Source organism: Vicugna pacos, chromosome 31, assembly GCF_048564905.1.
Source record: "Vicugna pacos chromosome 31, VicPac4, whole genome shotgun sequence".
Classification (NCBI taxonomy): domain Eukaryota; kingdom Metazoa; phylum Chordata; class Mammalia; order Artiodactyla; family Camelidae; genus Vicugna; species Vicugna pacos.
In genome coordinates, this window is record NC_133017.1 from 25707117 (window position 1) to 25729834 (window position 22718).

Below are 22718 nucleotides of genomic sequence, written 5' to 3' on the forward strand. Positions count from 1 at the left end.
TCACCCTTCCTTTCATGAATGATTTCTCTGTAGCATGCAGTGCTGTTTGGTAGCATTCCTCTAACAGTACTACTTCCAAAATCGAAGTTACTCTTCTTGGACCCTGCCACTGCTTATCAACTAAGTTTATATAATATCCGGATCCTTTGTCGTCACTCCAACAATCTTTACAGCATCTTCGCTAGGAGTTGACTTCATCTCAAGAAACCACTTTCTTTGCTCATCCCTAAGACACAACTCCTCATCCATTAAAATGTCATCCAAAGATCCAGCAATTCAGTCATACCTTCATGTTCCATTTCTCATCTAATTCTCTTGCTATTTCCACCATGTCTACAGTTACTTCCTCCACTGAAGTCCTGAACCCCTCAAAGTCATTGATGAGGGTTGGATTCACTTCTTCCAAACTCCTGTTAATGTTGATAATTTTACCTCTCTCCATGAATCGTGACTGTGTTTGATGTCATCTAAAATGGTGAATCCTTTCCAGAAGGTTTTCAATTGACTTTGCCCAGATCACTGTCTAGATCACTATGTAGAGTAGCTATTGCCTTATGAAATGTATTTGTTAAATAATAAGATTTGAAAATTAAAATTACTTTTTGATCAAAGGGCTGTAGAATGGATGTTGTGTTAGCAGGCATGAAAATAACATTAATCTCATTGTCATCTCGGCTGGAGCTCTTGGGTGACCAGGTGCATTGTTAATGAATAGTAATATTTTGAAAGAATCTTTTTTTCTAAGCAGTAGGTCTGAACAGTAGGCTTAAAATATTCAGTAAACCATGCTGTAAACAGACGTGCTGTCATCCGGGCTCTGTTGTTCTATTTATAGAGCACAGAGTAGATTTAGCATAATTCTTAAGGGCCCTAGGATTTTCAGAATGGTACATGAGCATGGGCTTCAACTTAAAGTCACCAGCTGCACTGGCCCCTAACAAGAGAGTCTACCTGTCCTTTGAAGCCAGGCATCTCTCTAGCTCTGAAATTCCTAGGTGGGTCTTCTCCCGATACAAGGTAGTGTGGCCACCTTCGTTCGTTGTCTGAGCTCGATCTTCTGGAGAACGTGCAGTGGCTTCTGTATCGGCACCTGCTGCTTCACCGTGTACTTTGATGTTATAGAAATGGCTTCTTTCCTTAAACTTCATGAACCAGCTTCTGCTAGATTCAGATTTTTCTTCCGCAGCTTCCTCATCTCTCTCAACCTTCATAGAACTGCAGGGAATTAGAGCCTTGCTCTGGATTAGGCTCTGGCTTAAGGTACTGTGTCTGGCTTAGTCTTCTGTCTGGACCATTGAAACTTTCTCCGTATCAGCGATAAGGCTGTTTCACTTTATCATTCATGCGTTCACTGGAGTGACACTTTTAATTTCCTTGAGAAACATTTCCTTTGCATTCACAACTTGGCTGTTGGCATAAGAGGCCGTGATTTTGGCCTCTCAGCTTCTGACATGCCTTCCTCACTAAGCTTCAGCATTTCTACCTTTTGATTTAAAGTGAGAGGCATATGACTCCTCTCACTTGAACAGAGTCCCTCTTAGGGTTATTAATGAGCCTAATTTCAACACTGCTGTGTCTCGGGGAATAAGGAGAGCAGACAAGAGGGATAAAGATGGAAGGACAGTTAGCTGGTGGAGCAGTCAGAACACACACAACGTTTATCAAGTTCACCACCTTACATGGATGCGTTTTGCGGTATCCCCAAAACGATCACAACAGTGGCATCAAAGATCACTGACCACCGGTCACCGTGACAAATATAATAATGAAAACATTTGGAATACTACAAAAATTACCAAAATAGGACACAGAGACATGAAGTGAGCAAATGCTGTTGGAAAAATGGCACTGATAGGCTTGCTTAACACAGGGTTGCTACAAACCTTGGATTTGTGAAAAATGCGAATTCTGAAAGCTGTGAAATGTAAGAAAGGGAAGCGCAATAGAACAAGACGGTCCTGTGGAGAGTTCTCGGTAGACGGTCGTTTTCCGTTGGCACTTGCGACGTGCCGCCCCGCGGCCTTCGGGCCTCCGCTGGGGCTGGTAGAAGGCGCCTGCTGCACCACGGAGGACCCCGTACCCGGCGAGCTGCTTCGTTCTGGCTGCTTTCGTGGTTCTTCTCTTTGGCTTCACGCAGTTTGACTATGAGGCGTCTGTCCGTGGATCTCCGGGATATTCTCAGTTGGGTGAGACTGCACGGTCACGTTTGACTTTTTCCGTCCGCGGTTCAATTTGGTTCTCAGGACCTATTTGAAGTAGCTAATTTAAGGTCTGTCTGCTTAGTCCAAAACCTGAGTTTCCTCAGAGACAGTGTCTATTGATTGCTTCTTTCTTTTTTGTTCTTATGTAGGAGCCAAAGTTTTTTGTCTGTTTGTTTGTTTGCATGGCTCATAATTTTTTTGTTGAAATTGGAAATCTTAAACAGTATAATGTGTCAACTCTGGAAATCAGATTTCTCCCCTCCTCAGGATGTGGTTGCTCTTTTGGGGGTGGTTTGTTTTGATGACTTCCCCAAACTAACTTAGTAAAATCTGTGTTCCTCATCATATGTGGCCACTGACAACTCTTCTCAGTTCACTTACGAGACAGCTAACGACTGAAGAAAGAGTTCCTTCTGGGTCTGAGACCACAAGGTCCCAATTCTTTGCTGAGGGGCTCTGCATGCGTCCTCAGCAGTCAGCCAGGCAGCCGGCATCTCTGCTTCAGCTTTCACTTTCTGCTTGCGCAAAGTTCTAGGTCGGTCACAGGCAAGAACTCGAGCTTTTTTACATCTTTTCTGAGCAGGCACACAGTCTTGGGCGTGAAAACAGCCCTGTGCATACACACAGCCTTTTAGATTCCTAGAAATACATCAAAGCGGATCGTTTTCCAGCTTTTTCTTTTAAGCTTTTTGATGAGCCCGCTCTCTTCCCCAAATGTGAAGCGCTGTTTCAGGGAGCCACCAAGTTAAACACTTGCCTCTAACTGCTATTGACAAGTGGCCCTGGAGAAGAAGCCCTTTTCCCTGGACAAACTCTGAACCAGGTCAAATAAAGACAGCCCAGGGAGTGGAGTCGCCTAGAGAATGAGCTGACAGATCATCATGACTCTTCACTGGGGACAGGGCTGTGCAGGAACCGCTCTGCTGTTTTGTCCCCTCCCATAGCTTTTAGGCTACTGGTTTCCACTCTGACTATGGGATTTTGGTTTTCAGGGCTACCATGGAAATGGTAATGGGTCGAGTGAAAACACAACAAAGCTGTTGTTCTGGCGGCTGCTTGTGTTTGTTTGTTGAGTAAATAAGGCTGCTACAAGTTTCTGGTTAATTTTCAGAGTTCTGAAAAAACCTGATTTTGAAAAAGACTTTTTTTTGCTAGTTTTCTTGTTGCTAGTACCGAGGAGGGAATTTGCAGCGGTCTGGACTCTGCCATTTCCCCTGAGGTCACTAAATCTCCAATTTCAAGTTAATTTTGTTTTGGGTGTATTTCACGGCAAGGTGTGTCTGTACCTTGAGAATCTGGTTATCCTTACATATAATTACGTCTTTCCTTGTTAAGATGCACTTTTTAAAAGGAGTTCTTTCCGCTTTCAAAGATAACTGGAATTTTCTAAGGGCAGAACTGCGAATAAAGCAGGGATGGTTGACCAAACCACTCGTCTGCTTTCTCCATATGCGGCTGAAGGGGCAGTGACCAAACTCCGCCTTCTAGGGTGGCAGGTACCAACATTAGATTTGTTTGGTTTTGACTGCAAGCTCAACTTCTGGCTAAAGTCCTGGAAAAATCCTCTTTTGATAGAATGCAGAGTCTAGATGAGCCATGGACTGAAGAGGAGGGGGACAGCTCAGACCACCCATACTACAACAGCATTCCAAGCAAGACGCCTCCTCCAGGGGGGTTTGTGGATGCTAGACTGAAAGCCAGACCCCCCCACGGCCCTGACGTGGCCCAGGTGAGTCTGGTACCTTTTCCCTTGGGTGCTGGCTAACCGAACTTCATTTCCTTCTGCTTCCTTCAACTCTGTCTTCAGACTGGTTTTCTATCCAGAAAAAATAACCCACAAATTTCTCCCCTTGGGTTTCCCGAAACAGACACGTCGGGGAAGCTTTTGTTTTAACAACACAAGTGTTAGTCAGACGCACTGGAATTGTATTGTGATTCCTGAGATACGAATCTGGGGGCTTCCTCCTCGTCCCAGGACAAATCCCATTATACTGCGATCATAATGAGGAAAAGAGAGAGTTCAAGACTTTAAAAAGGCCCGGGGTGCTCCAGGTGCCCTGAAAAGAGAGTGGATGTAAGCCTTTAAAATGAATTTTTTTGAGCTTTTCTATTTCACTCAGTTCCCTGATTTTCCCTCCAACTCAAAATTCCAGTAAGACATTCGCTTTCTAGAGTTATGTTCTCTCCATGGTATCTCTTTGTTACATTTCTATTTTAAAAAAAAATAGACTTTATTCTGTTAGAGCAGTTTCAGGTTCACAACAGAATTGAGTGCAAAATACAGAGAGTTCACACATAGCCTCCCCACGCACACATATATCCCCCCCTCCCCTCAGCATCCCTCACCAGTGCGGCATATTTGGTACAATTGATGACCAACGTGGACACATTATTATCAACCAAAGTCCATAGTTTACATGAGGGTTCCCTCTTGACGTTGTACATTCTGTGCACTTTGACAAATGCGTAATGACGTCTAGCCACCACTGTAGTATCACACAGAGTAATTTCATTGCCTATAGGGCATTTTTTTGATGTCACCTACCTTATGTGAATGACAATGACACCAATAAAAGTGGCAAAACAGAACTGAAACCAAGCGTCAGTAACGCTAACACTGAGAAGGCGCCACCAGGGTGCACTTGCCCAGGCGTGAATGGTTACGGGCGTCAGGGCTGGGCGGGAAGGACCTTCTGACACATAGACAATCTCCAACTGAGGTCTGTTTTAGGGCGTGCTGAGCAACGTGGCTGTGCTCAGAAGAGCTCGGTTTCAGGAAGGGATGTGGGGGGTAATGAAAACAGGGAGGCATTTGTAGTTTTTCATGCGTTTTTGATGAGGTCATAGTCACACAAACATTTATCAAACCTTTATGCCAGCCGCAAGGCATGAAGTAGGTGTCACAGGGGTGCCGTCCACTGGCCACTGAAGTCCCTCTTCCTGTGCTGTGGCTTTCAAAGGCGGAGAAACAAGAAAAGATACTTTTTTCCCCCTTTGTGTATTTACATATGTCTACAGTTTGCAGGGAAAGAGCAGACTTACTACCAGGGGAGACACTTCGGAGACCCGTTTGGAGAAGACTGGCAGCAAGCACCTGCCAGGCAAGGTGAGCGGCAAGGTGAGGTGGACGAGGAACATGCAAGGTACTTTTCAAAAGTGATGTGCTGCCTCGTGGGCAGCTCCTCTTGTGGGGAGTGGTAAGAGTGACCCACCGGGATAAACACCTGCTGCAGGTGGGGCTGAAGACTCCCGGCCAGTTCGTAGAAATAGAAACAACGGCTGTTGGGGGTGTCGGAGGGCGCCCATCAGACGATGCCTCCCCTGGAGCCAGGACCAGATCACCGCCACCCTCCCCGCAGTGCTGCGTGCTCTCCTGCACCCTGAACCTTTCCGTCTAAGGCCTCCCTCTGGCAGGACGGCTTGCCCGCCCCGGGGCTGAGGGCTCCACCTCCCTGGGGCACCTCCACCATCTCACACAGGGAGACTGGAGTGTGCTTGGCGCTGTCCCGAAGCCCCCTAGCAGGGCTGAACCCGGTGACTCCCAACAGGAACTAGAGGCTTTCCCTTCCGTGTGTCACCCCCGCCTCCCCTGTCCAGGGCCAGCTTTGGGAAGAACGGAGTGACACAGGGCCCTCAGCAGAGACGAGGCCAGGGGTGCAAGTCCCTCCCAGGCCCTGGGGACTCTCAGAGGACACTCGTACCTCCTAGCAGACCTACCAGCATGTACCTACGTCCCACATCACAAACAGCTCAGATATGACTAAGGCCTGCTTACTTCACCTGCTAACATAAATCTCTAGACAGTTACTTCTATACATATGTATACGTGCATGTACGTATATGAATATATAGCTTACTTCTTTAATTTTAAACCTTTTCCCTCCTCAGAAATTTCCACAACTGTCAACAGCTCTGGGGCCCTGGTGAATAACTGTACAGGGTCTGAAGGGGATGGAGTGATGAATGGATTAAGATCCAATTTACGCTCCTATGTATTTAACCATTTATTGTTAATGTATGTAATTTAACATGCATTTATTTAACGTGTGTAATTTACACATGTGATTTAACACGTATGTAAAGTTACATAATTTAACCATTTATTGGTTTAACATTAAGGCTTTCCCCTTCATTATTGCCATTTGTGCCAGCAAGTAAATGACAATATATTCTAAAAAATTTCCCCTCATAAAAAGGAATTTCATGTTTTGCCTGCCCCAGCTGAAAGATGACCCACCTGTGCTGGCTCAGTCAATAAACCACATGGCTCTACCTCACAATAGGATAGAAATAGCAAGTTAAAGGTATAACTTTGCTAGAGGTACTTTTTAACTATGTTTTCATCTTTGTTCTCTGTATATTTAAAAAGCATTACATACACGGTGGAATACTACTCAGCCATAAAAAAGAATGAAATCATGCCATTTGCAGCAACATGGCTGGACCTAGAGATGATCATACTAAGCGAAATAAATCAGACAGAGAAAGACAAATATCATATGATATCACTTATATGTGGAATCTAAAATAAGTGATACAAATCTTATTTACAAACCAAAAATAGACTCACGGGCATAGGAAACAAACTGTGGTTACCAAAGGAGAAAGGGCAGAGGAGGGATAAACTAGGAGTTTGGGATTAACAGAAACACATTACTAAATATAAAACAGATAAACAAGGAACTACAACTGTACAGCACAGGGAACTAGATTCAATTGCTTATAATAACATATAATGGGAAAGAATCTGAAAAAATGTATATATATGCATCACTGAACCTCTCTGCTGTACACCTGGAACATTATAAATCAACTGCCCATCAATAAAAACCAAACTTTTAAAAAGTGTTATATACAATCGTGTGCATAGACATAAAATAACTTTTAAAGACTAAAGGAGACACAATACTGACATTAGATATTTACCTTCTGAGAAACTTGTCAGGTTTACTTAAAAACGAGGCCTTTTTTATATTCAAGTTACTCCGGCCAATCAGGAACAGACCCTGGGAGAAACTCACCAGGGCGGAATGAGCCTTGCACAAGTTCCTGGGCTGGACCTTGAAACTCGTGACTGTCCATCAGCTTCTAGTTCTCATCTGAAAGCACTAAATATCCTTTCCATAGAACAAGTAAGAGTGTCCCTTATTAATCTGCTGGCAGCCGTCTCCCCTAAATGAAACTGAACTCTGGGAACCACCACGGTGTGCCTCCCTGCCCCCGACCCAGCGCCTGCTGTGTCCAAAGTGGGAAGACTCACCAGCAACTTATTCCATGGGCTTTCGATCTTCTCCTCGTAAAAATTAGTCTGTAAAGTTCTTCTTAGGGACTGATTTTTATGCAGTCCATACAGACGTGTGAACCGCAGAGAGTCACCACCGAGTCAGAGAGCGTAACGCAGGAACGGGCTGTGAGACACAGAAACCACGGCCTGGGAGAGCTGCAGGCGCAGTTCAGGACTTTGTGGAGATGCTCCTCAGCGAAGGAGTTTCCACAGGACATCTGCATTCTCCCGCTGACAGGCTGGAGACAGTGGCTGCCAAAAGTCCTTCAGCGGGCTCTCGGTAGAGTGTCTCTAAAAGCCCTGAACTGAGGCTGGCTAGCTGGACCAAGCGGGCTTCAACACCCCGCCACCCACAGGGTGTGAGAGGCAACCTCTCTGCAGAGACGTGAGCGGGACCAGGCGATCCTGAGAACGTCTGTGCAAGCATGTTATAAACAGCCACCCCGCACAGGGCATCCGACAGTGACCCGAGCAGGGCATCACCCTTCACTGCCCCGGCAGCGGTGGCGGGGAGCCCCCGGCTCAGCCTGGAACCAACCCTGGTTCAGACGAGGAGCCCCGCGAAGCCACAAGCCTGACTCTGCTTTGTAAGGAAGGAGCCTCAATTTGCTAGGAAGTCGCTTTCCCAGGCGGGTGGTAGCACCCGCCCTGCATTGCTGATGGAGTTCACTGATGACGCACGCGCCTGCACTTAAGAAAGGAGCCATTACAATGAGACTTGTTGCCCTCCCGCTGGGTTACTTTGACCTCGAGCTTCTGTGAAGGGGAAGAGGGCCCTGAGGCAGCTTCGGCCGCAAGTGTGGCCCCTCTGCCTCCCCGGCTCCGGGCCGCAGGGACCCCGAGTCCTGCTGGGGCTCCTAACCGTCACGGGCGTCCACCGTCGTGGGCTGGGAGGTCCCCTTTTGGCGTGGAGGAGTGGAGAGCGTCCTGCCCAGAGCTCAGGAGGGTGTGCGGGACTTAACCCACGGGCACCTGCAGGAAGGATGTCCGACAGGCGGGCCGAAGGCGCTTCTCTGCGAAGCGCCGGGTGGCTTAGCGTGAGCAGCGGCTCCGTCAGAAGAGGCAAGAGGGCCGTTTTCTCGTTGCAGGGGCCTTGGACATCTACAGCGTGCCGGCCGGGAGATCGCCCGCGGCCACCGCCGGAGAGGCCCCCGCCTACGTCAACACGCAGCGCGCCCCGCGGCAGGCCCGGCCGGCCGCCGGCAGCAGCGCAGAGAGCAGCCCCAGGAGAGACCTCTTCGATATGAGTGCGTTTCCATTTCTGCCTTTTTTTCCCCCTGTGTTTTACACCATCTTTGTTTGAAATGTGTGCGATGACTGAGCTTTCTGCTAGAGGGTTTTGGTGAGTGGCGCTCATTAGCTGTACTTTTCTGGGTGATGGTTGGGTTTTTCAGGGCTTTGAGGGTGGCCAGCCCCTGCTGTGGCATTCCAACCTTCTCTGCAGTCCAGAGGCCAAGCCACCTCCCCGTGTTTTTGTGACTGACTTTCCTCCTGAAGCCCTGCTGTGTATTGAGACAAATGATAAACACACAGAAATGCACTCGTTTGTTTATTTACTCACTCGGACGCCAACTGGATATTGCGTGCCGAATACTGCATCGGTTTCTAAGATGCCAGGATGAGGTGGCTTGGCCCGTCTTCACAGAGCAAGACCAACACACACGCAAGAAACTGTGACGTGCCCCTGGTTTGCACGCACACCGCCGTTTTCCCTTCCCTTCTCTCTCCCCCTCTGTCCCCTTCCTCCTCCCCACCGAGCACCTACCGTGAGTCAAACACTACTCTGCTTCCTGGGGTCACACGGGAAAACGAAACAGACATAGAGTTTAAATAGCCACTCTGTGTTGTGAGTAGTGACACGCACGCTGATGACAAGCAGAACGAAGGCCAAGAAGAGTGACCCAAAACGGCTGTTGACAGCAACGTAGTGTGATGTGTGCCACCGAGACTGGGGAAAATAAACCGTCCGTGAGCTGGTTCGTGAAAGTGTAAATTGTTGTTAAGGACTTTTGAAAGCGCTTCCTAAGCTCACAAACAGCTCTACGTCCCCAGATTTCTTTTTCAAATTCCTTGAGAATTTTACAGGCTGAAGAGGGAGGGAGAGGAGCCTGGCATTTTTACTGAGGTTCTACCATGCGGCTAGGTGCTTCCTATTGCATTTAATTTTTGCAATGGTCCCATAGGTAGACATTATTATTATTATTAATTATGATGATGATGATGGCTGTTTTATTCCTAGAGGTTCAGTAACTTTACGGCTGGGCCAACACTCGGTACTGCATGTGGGTGCGGACAGAGCGGAGGGCTCTTATGGATAGGCCGCACTGTGACAGTAAGTCTGTTTCTCCTCGGCCACTTTGGTTCCCAGACACCAGACTCCCACTGATTCACAGAAACCACCAGAGCCAGAAGAAGTGTGGAAGATCCAATCCAATCTCTTCATTAAAAAAAAAAAAAGATGTGGAACTGGCCTAGGAGGCAGGCGGTGGCCTCAAGCTACAGAGCCTCTGTCTGCCCAGTCGTAGTGGTATCTCCTGCCTTCAGTGGAGCAGCTGTATCTGTGACCATCTTTCACTGTCTAATTTCATCAGTTCACCAGTGACCCTGGCCCCAGAGCCTGGGCAGAGTTAGACGGGGCTGGGGTTTGAGATGGGAAAAATGAAAACCAGAGCCACCCTTTTCTCATCCATCAGTTTCTACTCCTACTCCCAAAACGAGAGAAGGGGAGACAGACAGCTGAGAGAGCTGTGGAGAGGCTGGTATCTGCTGAAAAGGACGGAAAAATAAATCTAGCACATTGTGTTTATCTTGAGCCACTCTAGCTAAATAATGATGACAGTAATGATGGCGGCAGTGGTGCTGATGGTGGTGACGGCGGTGAGACAGTGATAACGGTGGTGATGAGGAGGAGGAGGATGGTTATGGTGGTGATGGTGGTGACGGCGGTGAGGACAGCGATACGGTGGTGATGACGATGACGATGATGGTTATGGTGGTAATGATGGTGGTGAGGACAGCGATACGGTGGTGATGATGATGATGATGATGGTGATGGTGGTAACGATGGTGGTGACGGCGGTGAGGACAGCGATACGGTGGTGATGACGATGACGATGATGGTTATGGTGGTAATGATGGTGGTGAGGACAGTGATACGGTGGTGATGATGATGATGGTGATGGTGGTAACGATGGTGGTGACGGCGGTGAGGACAGCGATACGGTGGTGATGACGATGACAATGATGGTGATGGTGGTAACGATGGTGGTGACGGTGGTGAGGACAATGATATGGTGATGACGATGATGGTTATGGTGGTAATGATGGTGGTGACAGTGGTGAGGACAGCGATACGGTGGTGATGACAATGATGATGATGGTTATGGTGGTGATGGTGGTGACGGTGGTGAGGACAGCGATACGGTGGTGATAACGATGACGATGATGGTTATGGTGGTAATGATGGTGGTGAGGACAGCGATACGGTGGTGATGACGATGACGGTTATGGTGCTGATGGTGGTGACGGTGGTGAGACAGTGATACGATGGTGATGACGATGATGGTTATGGTGGTGATGGTGGTGACGGCAGTGAGGACAGTGATACGGTGGTGATGACAATGAGGACGATGGTGATGGTGGTAACAATGGTGGTGACGGTGGTGAGGACAATGATATGGTGACGATGACGATAATGGTTATGGTGGTAATGATGGTGGTGAGGACAGTGATACGGTGGTGATGACGATGACGATGATGGTTATGGTGGTAATGATGGTGGTGACGGTGGTGAGGACAGCGACACGGTGGTGATGATGACGATGATGGTTATGGTGGTAATGATGGTGGTGACAGTGGTGAAGACAGTGATATGGTGATGACGATGACGATGATGGTTATGGTGGTGATGATGGTGGTGAGGACAGTGATACGGTGGTGATGACAATGATGGTTATGGTGGTAATGATGGTGGTGAGGACAGTGATACGGTGGTGATGACGATGACGATGATGGTTATGGTGGTAATGATGGTGGTGACAGTGGTGAGGACAGTGATATGGTGATGACGATGACGATGATGGTTATGGTGGTGATGATGGTGGTGAGGACAGTGATACGGTGGTGATGACGATGATGGTTATGGTGGTAATGATGGTGGTGAGGACAGCGATACGGTGGTGATGACGATGACGGTTATGGTGCTGATGGTGGTGACGGTGGTGAGACAGTGATACGATGGTGATGACGATGATGGTTATGGTGGTGATGGTGGTGACGGCAGTGAGGACAGTGATACGGTGGTGATGACAATGAGGACGATGGTGATGGTGGTAACAATGGTGGTGACGGTGGTGAGGACAATGATATGGTGACGATGACGATAATGGTTATGGTGGTAATGATGGTGGTGAGGACAGTGATACGGTGGTGATGACGATGACGATGATGGTTATGGTGGTAATGATGGTGGTGACGGTGGTGAGGACAGCGACACGGTGGTGATGATGACGATGATGGTTATGGTGGTAATGATGGTGGTGACAGTGGTGAAGACAGTGATATGGTGATGACGATGACGATGATGGTTATGGTGGTGATGATGGTGGTGAGGACAGTGATACGGTGGTGATGACAATGATGGTTATGGTGGTAATGATGGTGGTGAGGACAGTGATACGGTGGTGATGACGATGACGATGATGGTTATGGTGGTAATGATGGTGGTGACAGTGGTGAGGACAGTGATATGGTGATGACGATGACGATGATGGTTATGGTGGTGATGATGGTGGTGAGGACAGTGATACGGTGGTGATGACAATGATGGTTATGGTGGTAATGATGGTGGTGAGGACAGTGATACGGTGGTGATGACGATGACGATGATGGTTATGGTGGTAATGATGGTGGTGACGGTGGTGAGGACAGCGATACAGTGGTGATGATGACGATGATGGTTATGGTGGTAATGATGGTGGTGACAGTGGTGAAGACAGTGATATGGTGATGACGATGACGATGATGGTTATGGTGGTGATGATGGTGGTGAGGACAGTGATACGGTGGTGATGACAATGATGGTTATGGTGGTAATGATGGTGGTGAGGACAGTGATACGGTGGTGATGATGACGATGATGGTTATGGTGGTAATGATGGTGGTGACAGTGGTGAGGACAGTGATATGGTGATGACGATGACGATGATGGTTATGGTGGTGATGATGGTGGTGAGGACAGTGATACGGTGGTGATGACAATGATGGTTATGGTGGTAATGATGGTGGTGAGGACAGTGATACGGTGGTGATGACGATGACGATGATGGTTATGGTGGTAATGATGGTGGTGACAGTGGTGAGGACAGTGATATGGTGATGACGATGACGATGATGGTTATGGTGGTGATGATGGTGGTGAGGACAGTGATACGGTGGTGATGACGATGACAATGATGGTTATGGTGGTAATGATGGTGGTGAGGACAGTGATACGGTGGTGATGATGATGACAATGATGGTGATGGTGGTGATGATGGTGGTGATGGTGGTGAGGACAGTGATATGGTGATGATGACGATGATGGTTATGGTGGTAATGATGGTGATGAAGAGGGTGAGATGGTGAAGTGGTGTTGGTGATGATGGTGGTGATGATGATGTTGACAGTGACGGTGATAATGGTGACATTGATGGTGGGGCTGAGGTGATGGTGATGACGATGGTGGTGATGAGGTCTGTGGTGATGGTGATGGTACAAATTTTCAACAACTCCAGGTAATCAGGGAAAAAGTAGGACAAAAAGAGAAAATCCGCAAACATTATTTTAGCTAATAGTTTTAACCTCTTTTTCTCCCCACATCTGTAAATGATTTAACAAGTGTCAAATTGACTGAATCTTGGTTTCCTTTGTTCACCTCACTTCCACCTGTTCCCTACTAACCTTGAACAAACTGGTCTTATTTTGCAGCACTCACTGATTATTCACAGGGCGCAGACTGTCCCGGGAGCAGTGCTGGGCTCTGGGGAGGTAGCTGTGCCCAGGAGGAACCATCCCTGCTCTTGTGGTGCTTGCGTTGTGCTGGGTTAGCAGTGTGGGCCTCGATAACCATCACAGCGCCTTGTGCTTGCATAGTGCTGAGTGCAGTTTTCAGAGTGCTTTGTACATACTACCTTGTTTGGAAACCGAAGATGTAATTAGACGTGCCTGGCAAGCTCTCTTACTGCTGATATTTGTTGCTGTTGGAGCAGCAGTCTTACCATTAACTGATGCCCTGCAGTTGTCCTGAAGTGTGTCCTGAAGGGCATGAAGTCAGGCTTAAGCTCAGACACTCACACAAGAGTCTTTTTCTGCAGGGAGACACGTGAAGGTCAAGGGGAGGTGAGCTCCCAGCCCGCAGCAAGTCACGCAAAAGTCACCGAATGAATGTCTATCTTCTCTTTGAAAAAATTTCACCTAGTACAAAGATTTTGGAAGGAACATTTGTTGGGTTGGGCTTAGGTTTTGAACAAAATCAAAACCTTGCAACTTGTCTTTCCTTTTTTTTTTTTTTTGTATTGGCAGGTTTTTATTCAGAAGAGAACAGATTTGTTGAAGAGGCTAGCCGATGTTCCAGAGAAAGTAGATGGCATGCGATATGCATGGCTTCTCGGGGCGTGCAGAAATGAAGTCATTCTAACTAGTTAGACAAAGGGTGTGCTTGAGTCTTCGGCACAAGACACAATGCTCAGCTGTCTTGGGAGAGCAGACTCATCAGGGAGGGTCACGCCAAGACTTGGGCTGTGCTTCCAGATGCTTGTTCGGATAAGTCTCGTTATGTTACCAGCCCGTCATTTTTATCGCCTTCCTTTTGTTTCTGGGAGAAGCTGCCCTTCCGTTTCTAGCTCTCACGTTGTGCTGTTTGTCATTTGCTCTTCTTGGGACTGACTTGTCGCTGGCAACTGTCGTTGGCAGAGCCTTTCGAAGATGCTCTCAAGAACCAGCCGTTGGGGCCTGTGCTGAGCAAGGCGGCCTCGGTGGAGTGCATCAGCCCCGTCTCACCCAGGGCCCCGGACGCCAGGATGCTGGAAGAGCTGAGAGCGGAGCCTTGGTACCAGGGGGAGATGAGCAGGAAGGAGGCAGAGCGGCTGCTGAAGACGGATGGAGACTTCCTGGTCAGGAAGAGCGCCACCAACCCCGGCTCCTTTGTCCTCACTGGCATGCACAACGGCCAGGCCAAGCACCTGCTGCTCGTGGACCCAGAAGGCACGGTGAGCGCGGCGGAGTGCGGCCGCAGTGGCCGCCTCCCTCCCACAGCCTCCCCCGGGGTCGTGGTGTCGCCGGGAGACCACTCGCCCTCCTCTGCCCATATGTGCCCGCTGAGTCCCGGGTCACCCCTTCAGGACCGTGGAGAGCGGTCACGGAGGCCTCGATGCTTCCAGGCCAGAGCCAGGCTCCAGGAGCCCCTGGTCGGGACCCCGCGCAAGTCCTGACACCTGGAAAATCACCAGGGTCCAGGGTGAAAGGCTTCATTCTCACGTCCTCTAAAATAAGCACAAAAACTGAGAAAGGCTGCTTTCCAGGTACGTTCACAGTGGACAAAGAAGTGCAGGGGTCCTGGGCTTTGCATACTGACCTCAAATCTCTCTAAAAGTTGAACCACAGGTTTTTATTTGCAAGTGGTGAGACATGGTGAGGCAGGAAGTTTCCCCCGTTGTTAAGTCTCTGTCTTTCCCACGCAGAAGGCTACCTGGTGATGGGGGGTTGGCTCTTCCTGGCTGTGCGGCTGTGTCCCCGCAACTCTGCGGGTTTGACTGCATAGCCCGTCCTCCAGACAGTAAATACATCCGGCTTCACCCTGGCACAGCCCAGGAATTATTATGTTGAATAAATGTAATTATACTAATGGAACCACTGAGTACAGTGCAGGATTACTGCTTAAAATCCTTTGCCCAGTGGAAACAAGGAGGTAGGCAGAGCCTGCCTCCACAGCGGCTAAGGACACGGCCTTTCCCCTGGGCTGGTGAGGATGAGCACTTAGTCTCCAGCGGGACCTGAACGTGAGTCAGCTGTGTGTGTCTGAGGAAGGAGGCGGTGTCACCTGAGACAACCACACCTCAAATTCTCAAATCGTTTCTTTCCTTTTCCCTTCGGTGCACGTTTTTGCCATCTGTCAGTGGTGCCTGCTGTATACTGGATTGTCACCTGGGTGGGGCATCTGGGGCTCCCCGGATACGTGGTCCGCACGTCCCTTCCCGAGCTGCCTCGGGAAGGACTGACAAACAGAAGCCACTGCAGACCTCATGCCTGTTCACCCCTGTTCCCGGGACGGTGTCTCTGGGGTGTCTCCCATGAGTGGTGTTTTGGGTCCCAGGATATCGATACACTTGACTTCGCCTGGGATTGCTTCTGCTTCCAGAGTGGCTGGGCTGCCGACATGCACAGCCTCAGAGCGTGAGGGTCGCCTGTCCGCCTCCTCCTTGCATCGTCTCTCGAGTTTGGGGGGTAAAGTGATGTCTCCTTGTTTGCTGTGCAAGCCACTGATCACGCTTCATCAACAGGTTTCCCCATATGGTTGATGTTCCTCCTTCCCCCCTCCATGTTTCTCTTATAATATTGCTGGTTTTCTTGAGGGGTTTTTTTGGTCATAGAATCTCCAAAGGCACTCTTCCACTTTCTATCAGATAATTGCGTCTGTGACATCCTCGCCAAATAAAAGTCTTTGTTTTATTGGAACCTAGCTGAATCCATCAGTTTTCCCCTTGATGATTTATGGTATTTTGGGGGGGGGTAATTAGGTTTATTTATTTTGTTTATGATTATTTTTAATGGAGGGGGTGGGGATCGAATCCAGGACCTCACGCACGCCAGGCATGCGGGCTACCGCTGAGCCATACCCTTGCTCTGTGATTTAAAGCTTTGAGTTTTAGAAGATTTCTCGCCTCCAGATCACAGATACACTGTATACCCTTCTACATTTTCCCCTATTGGCTTTAGAGATTTATCTTTTCACATTTATTTTTCAAATCCAACTGAAGCTACTTTTGAAGATGATATAAGGTAGGGACCCGACGTTGAAACATATCTCCGTGTAGAGAGCCGCTTTTCTGTCCCTATTAGCCAGATAATTCATCCCTTCTCTGTGGCAGTGAGGCTCCCTCCACCCAACACCGAGTTATCTGTGTCACCGGCCTGTTTCGAGACTCTGTCTGTCCTGTTGCTCTGACTGTCTGTCCCTGTACCAGTTCCACACTGTATTGCTCACTGTGGCTTTAACTTGTCTTAGTATCTGGGGGCCTGTGGGTCCTTTTCCTTGATTCTCCTCTTTGTTAGCTGTCGGAGCTATTCTCAGACCTTTATTCTTTGCTCTGATTTTCGACTTAGTTTATAAAGTCACCAAAATACATGTTGGGATTTTGATAGGACTTGCCCTGAATTTACAGATCAATTTGGGGACAGCTGACACATTTCAATATTAAAGCATCACATCTATGAACATGGCATAAGTCTCCACTTCTTTAGTTTTAAGGTGTCTTTTGTCAGAATTAAAAAATTCTTTCTGAAAGTTTGTTTCTTTTTTTAGTTTTTTTGGGGGGAGGCGGGGTAGGGTTCAGGTTTATTTATTTATTTTTAGAGGAGGTCCGGGGGATTGAATCCAGGACCTCCTGCATGCTAAGCATGCACTTACCACTGAGCTGTACCCTCCCGCCCCTGGAAAGTTTTCTGTTTCCTTTGTCAGGTTATTTCCGAGAGTGTTTAGTTTCAGTTCCTGTTGTAAGTGGTATGTTATTTTTGATCAGTTTTTCTCAGTAGTTGTTGCTGAAGGCAGAGGACTGCAGTGTGATCTTGTGCCTGGAAAATTTGCTGACTGCAGTAGATTCAATGGAGCGGCGGTCATGCCGTTGCACACACGGCTTGTTTGGTCTCCGGCTCCCCAGTCCCACACCTTGCAGGGGACCACATGCGGGGACCAGGGCGCCTTTGAGCGCCGGCCAGCAGAGGAAGCCCCTGTCTTGTTTCCAACTCGAAAGGGAAGGAGGTTTTGTTCCTTTAAGGATGATGTAAGCTTTTGGTAGACCATCCTTCTCAGCCTAAAGGTCTTCATTCACTCATTCATTGATTCACTCAACAAGTGACTACTCCTGGGATGTGTCCATGAACCAGTGAAAATGACAATCTCTGCTCTCATTAACATACGTATTAAATACCTAATTCCTTTTTATCATGTACTTATATTGAACTGTATCAAATGCTTCTTCCGCAGCTTTTGAGATAACACTGTGACTTTTTTCCTAAAGTCTGTGAATGTGGGAATTACACACGTAGATTTTTCTGATGGTGCATCCTGCTTGGTCTTGACCAAAAAGTAAGGTCACAAAACATAAGGTCTGCATCACAGAATCATTCCGGACTTCTTTCCTTTCACGTTGGCCACCTATGAATTCAGTTGTGCGCATTTAAAAAAAAAAGGGGCGGGGGGGAGAAAATAGCTAAGCCATTCTAGAGAACATAAATAGTTCAGCTGAAAATTTTATGTATCTTTTAAAAATGAAAAGTTAAAATTTAGCTAAATTACTCCTTCTTCTAGACCAAAGCTGATTCATTTTCTGTTCACTCAGTCCTTACAGGCAAAAGGATGACTTTTAAAAGACACACACTGTTAATGACAGGCTGTATACTCACACATCCGTCTCGAGATGACGCAGAAGAGCAGGAGGAAGTTACGTCAGACCAGGCGTCCGAGCGAGCCAGAAGCCCCCCAGGCTGCACTGCGTAGACAGCTTTCATTTTGGAGGATAAATTTGCAGTATGGTGGGGAAATGTGTAAATCACACCTACTAGTCACTGTCCTTCGGGTTTTTTTTCTGGATTTGATTACCTAGCTTAATTGATGCCATGGAGGATAGCTTTAACTGGAAAAGAAAATGGAAATGAAAGACTTAATTAAAAATGCAATGCCGCTTCCTTGCTGTGAGGACACCAAAATAGAGGCGAACACATTCTTTTCAATATTTATTCCTCTGATTTTCATGGTAATTGGTGGGTCCCTGACTATAAAGGGGGAAACTTGGCAGAGCTGATTACTCAGAGAAATAAGGATGCAGAACAGCCCTGGGTCTAAATTTACTCCGGCGTACACCAACCTCCATGCTTTCCCAGTTGTGCAAGGCGGGGGTGCCCGGGGCGAGCTGGGAATGTGGGGGGCAGGGAGCCTGTGGCAGGGCTCCTGGGCTCCCGGGGAGATGCTCAAGGTGCTGAGCCTGGATCACAGCGGCTGGGAAGGGGCCGGGGAGCGCGTCTGTAAGAACAGCCTCAGGGATGGAGTCTGGTGCCCCTTTTTTTTTTTCTTTTCAACATCTTTCAGAATCACTTACTCAGCCCTCTGTGTCTGAAATCACCCCCTAAGTCATTGATCATCAATTCACTCCTTTGGCCTTGACAGGCCAGCACAGCGAGGTGGGCACCGTGCTTGTGTTCGAATAAGCCGTTGCCACGCATGGCTGCGTGTTCCACGGGCTTCAGTGACGTGGTCTCGGGTTATGAGACGTTTGAGCGCACGCACAGGGGCTTGTGCATTCATGAGATCACCAAACACTGACTACCATCCAACATCCACATTTACTAGGTTTTTATTTTGTTCCCAGAGTAATTAAGAAAACAGAAAGTCCCCGATCCCTCCACATAATAAAACCCTGCTGTTATTTTAAATTCCCTTGTCCCAGTCAGCCTAGGCTGTGCCGCTGTGACAAATGAAAGGTGAGTTCTGATAGAGTGTGAGAGCTTCAGCCCCCACTCACATTAAGCCTGTGTGTGCTGAGTGGCTCCCTGGCCTCTCTGGCCCTTGCTTGGTGGCTCGGGGAGGCAGGTGCATCCATCTCCTGGGTCGGCCTCGTCCCCATGGAGAAGGGAGGGAGGGAGGGAGGGCAGCAGCTCTCAACAGCCTCACGGGGGAGGCGGCACATGTCACTTGCCTCACGGTCCATTAGTCCCGACCTGATCCCAAGAGAGGCAGAAGAATCTCAATGACTCATGGAGAGTTCTTGACCAGCAAGGCTGTCTCAACAGTGTATCTTTTAGCTTCCTGTCACTGTAACAGCCCCAAATATAAACAAATAAGACATTACAGACAGGCTTTAATGCAGAGTAACAGGCCCCCCGCCCTCCTCCTCGCCCCACTCCCAGTTCCAAGAGACAAGCAGGCTCTCCGCAAGGTTTCGTCCAAAGTGCCTGAACGGCTATTCACTGATGTCATGTTTCGACACATAATTTCCTGATCTTCCCGGTGAAACTCTTTGGAGCACCTCATTTTCGCCACTTCTTTCATTTTCCGACAAGCGTTTTACTTTCTCTGGTGGTTGTTTCCGTGCCTTAAAAGTCATCAGCGCCTCTCCCCGATTCCATCCGCGCTGGGAACCGTGTCTCACGACTCCCTGCCCTGCCCGTGGGGAGTGGGCGCCCTGCTGGTCCCGTCTTTCCTCACCCCTTTGTCCTCTGCCTTCTGTCTTTAATGCACAAAAGTAAAGAAAATGGTCATATGAATTCCCACGTAGCTGGTTTTGGCTGCAGAATTTACCCGTAGTGTCCCCGTCTCAATGCACCTGTGTCTCACCCGCATTCATTTGGGGGGGGTATCTTTTGAAGGCATAGCACAAACACCTTTTTTGTTCAGAATCATTTGAGGGTAAGCCGCTCAGAGATTCCAGCACCCCCGGGAGTCCTCAAGTGTGGGTTCCTGCAAACAAGGGCTTTCCCCACCGAACCGGGGCTTTACCAGTTGCCCCCAGAAGGTTCTTTGGAATCCAGCTCAGAATCTCGAGCTGCATTTAGTTGCCCCGTCTCTTCACTCTCCTGCAGCCTGGCGCAGTTCTCAGCCCGGGTTGCCTGACGTTTCTCGTTACTGGGTTCAGGCGACGCATCTCGGCTGAACCACCGCGGAGATCCTGCTGCCTGCATCGCTGCATCCTGCTCGGGGGCCGGGGGGTGCTGGCTGCCTGCACGGGGGGTTCACCCGGTTTTTTGATTCTAGACACCCCAGTGCGTGTAAAGCGGTGCACCACCGCAGTTTTGAGTTGCGTTTTCCTTAATGACTAATGGTGTTGAGCGTCCTTTCACACGCTTATGGGCCATTTATGTCTCTTTGGAGAAATGTCTGCTCAGATCCTTTGCCCATTTTTCTCCTCTCTTCAATTTTTTAAATTGTGGTGAAATATACATAAAATTTACCGTCTTAACCACTTTTTCGTGTATAGTTCAGTGTATTAAGTGTTTCATATAGTTAGGTGAGCACCACCTCTGTCCATCTCCAGAACTCTTCATTTTGCAGAACTGAAACCTTATACCCTTTCCCACCCCCAGCCCCTGGCAGCCGCAACTTCCCTTTCTGTATCTACGATTTTGACTACTCTAAGTGCCTTACGTAAGTGGAATCATGCAGTATATATCTCTTTGTAACTGGTTTATTTCAGTTAGCATCATACCCTGGAGTTTCATCCACATTGTCGCCTGTGTCAGAATTTCCTTCCTTTTTAAGGCTAAATGATATTCTATTGTATGTATATATCGTGTTTTGCGTATCCATTCATCAGCTGATGGACACTTGGACTGCGTCTGTTACGGAAATGACAGGCCAGCCAAGAAACAAGCACCGCTCGGAGGGTTGGAGTACTCAGATTTATTACGCCGGTGGGCTCAGAGGGGCTTCTGCTCCGAAGCTCTGAGCACCTCCAAGACGTGTGCATGAGGTTTTATAGGGTTAATTACAAGCTTGGGGTATTTGGCCAATAGGCATGGAACAGCTTTAGCAACATCATTATCACAAAAGTAGAGGCAGGGAGGCAGCAAACCAACATTTCAAGGTCAGATATGTCTCTGAAAACCCAGCTGGCTAGCAAAAAACATGAACAGGGAATCAGCAAACCAACAATAATTAACTCAGATTTACAAGTCAGCCCAGCGGAACTCAGATCAGTAATCCGACACTTGTTACACTTAGATTGGTGAGTTAGCTTGTTAGCCAGCTGGGCTTTCCCTTCATGCGTCCACGTTTTGGCCACTGTGAACAATGCTGCTGTGAATACAAGGGTGCCGATATCGCGTCCAGACTCGCTTTCAGTTTTTTAAGTATATATCCGGAAGTGAATTTGCTGGATCACGTGGGAATTCATTTTCCATATTTGGTTTGAGAACCCATCGTACTTGTTTCCACCGCAGCCGCACCGTTTTATATTCCCCTAACAGTGCACAGGGGTTCCAACTTCTACACATCCTTGCCAACGTTTGTTGTTTTCTGCTTTTTTTTTTTTTTGGGTAGTAGCATTCCTGTGGAAGTGAGACATTATTTCACATTAGTTTTGATCCGCATTTCCCTAATGATCGGTTTTGTTGAGCATCTTTCCGTGTGCTTGTTGGTCATTTGTATTTTTAGAGAAACGTCGGTTCAAGTTCTTTGCCCATTTTTTAATTGAGTTGTTTGCTTTTTAAATTTTCGAGTAATTTAGGAGTTCTTTATGTATTCTGTTTATTAATTCCTCCTTACATATATGAGTTACAAATATTTTCTTCCGTTTTCTGTGTTGCCTCTTTACTTTGTTGACAGTATCTTTTGACGCATCACATTTAAACATTGTCATGAAATCCAGTTTGTCTGTATTGTTTTTAGTTGCCCGTTCGCTTGGTGTGATATCCAAGACATCACGGCAGATGCAAGGTCTTGAAGCTTTGCCCTTTTGTTTCTTCTGAAAGTTTGAGGTCCTCCGTTTAGGGCTTCGACCCGCTGCGGTTAGCTGTTGTGTGTTGTGTTCGCTGTGGGTGCAAGTTCATTCTTCCGCGTGTGGAAGCCAGTTTCCCCAGCGCCCGTCGCTGCGAAGACTGTTCTTTGTCCGGTGAGTGGTCTTGGCATCCTAGCCGAGAACCATGTGACCGCGTGCGTGAGGGTTTGTCCCTGGGCTCGCTGTTCTGTTCCTCCGGCGTGTGCGGCTGTCTTCACAGCAGCGCCACACGGTTTTGGTGACTGTGGCTTCGCAGGGAGCTCTTAGTCAGGAAGTCTGAGTCCTCTGACTTCCTGTGACTTAGTCACGGCAGGTGTTGCGTTTCTAGGGATCTGTTTCATCGAGGTTATCCAGTTTGCAACTGCTGTTCACAGAGCTCTTATACCCTTTTTATTTCTGTAGAATCAGTCCTAATCTTGCCACTTCATTTCTGATTTTAGTAATTTTGAAACTTCTTTTTTTTTCTTAGTCTCGCTAAAGATCGGTCAA

The 22718-nt window shown here is 48.0% G+C and overlaps 1 protein-coding gene across 4 annotated transcripts in view; it reads left to right on the plus strand.

The window, feature by feature from the left end:
• The window catches only part of SHC3 (SHC adaptor protein 3), a 136978-nt gene that overhangs the window by 104743 nt on the left and 9517 nt on the right, over positions 1 to 22718 (plus strand). For 3 of the 4 annotated variants that reach the window (XM_072952751.1, XM_072952752.1, XM_072952754.1), the window contains 4 exons: positions 3777 to 3930; positions 5220 to 5319; positions 8574 to 8732; positions 14437 to 14732. In XM_072952751.1, the coding sequence (XP_072808852.1) occupies positions 3777 to 3930; positions 5220 to 5319; positions 8574 to 8732; positions 14437 to 14732 (709 nt within the window). The remainder of the gene's footprint in view (positions 1 to 3776; positions 3931 to 5219; positions 5320 to 8573; positions 8733 to 14436; positions 14733 to 22718) is intronic. The other variant, XM_072952753.1, reaches the window with a different exon arrangement.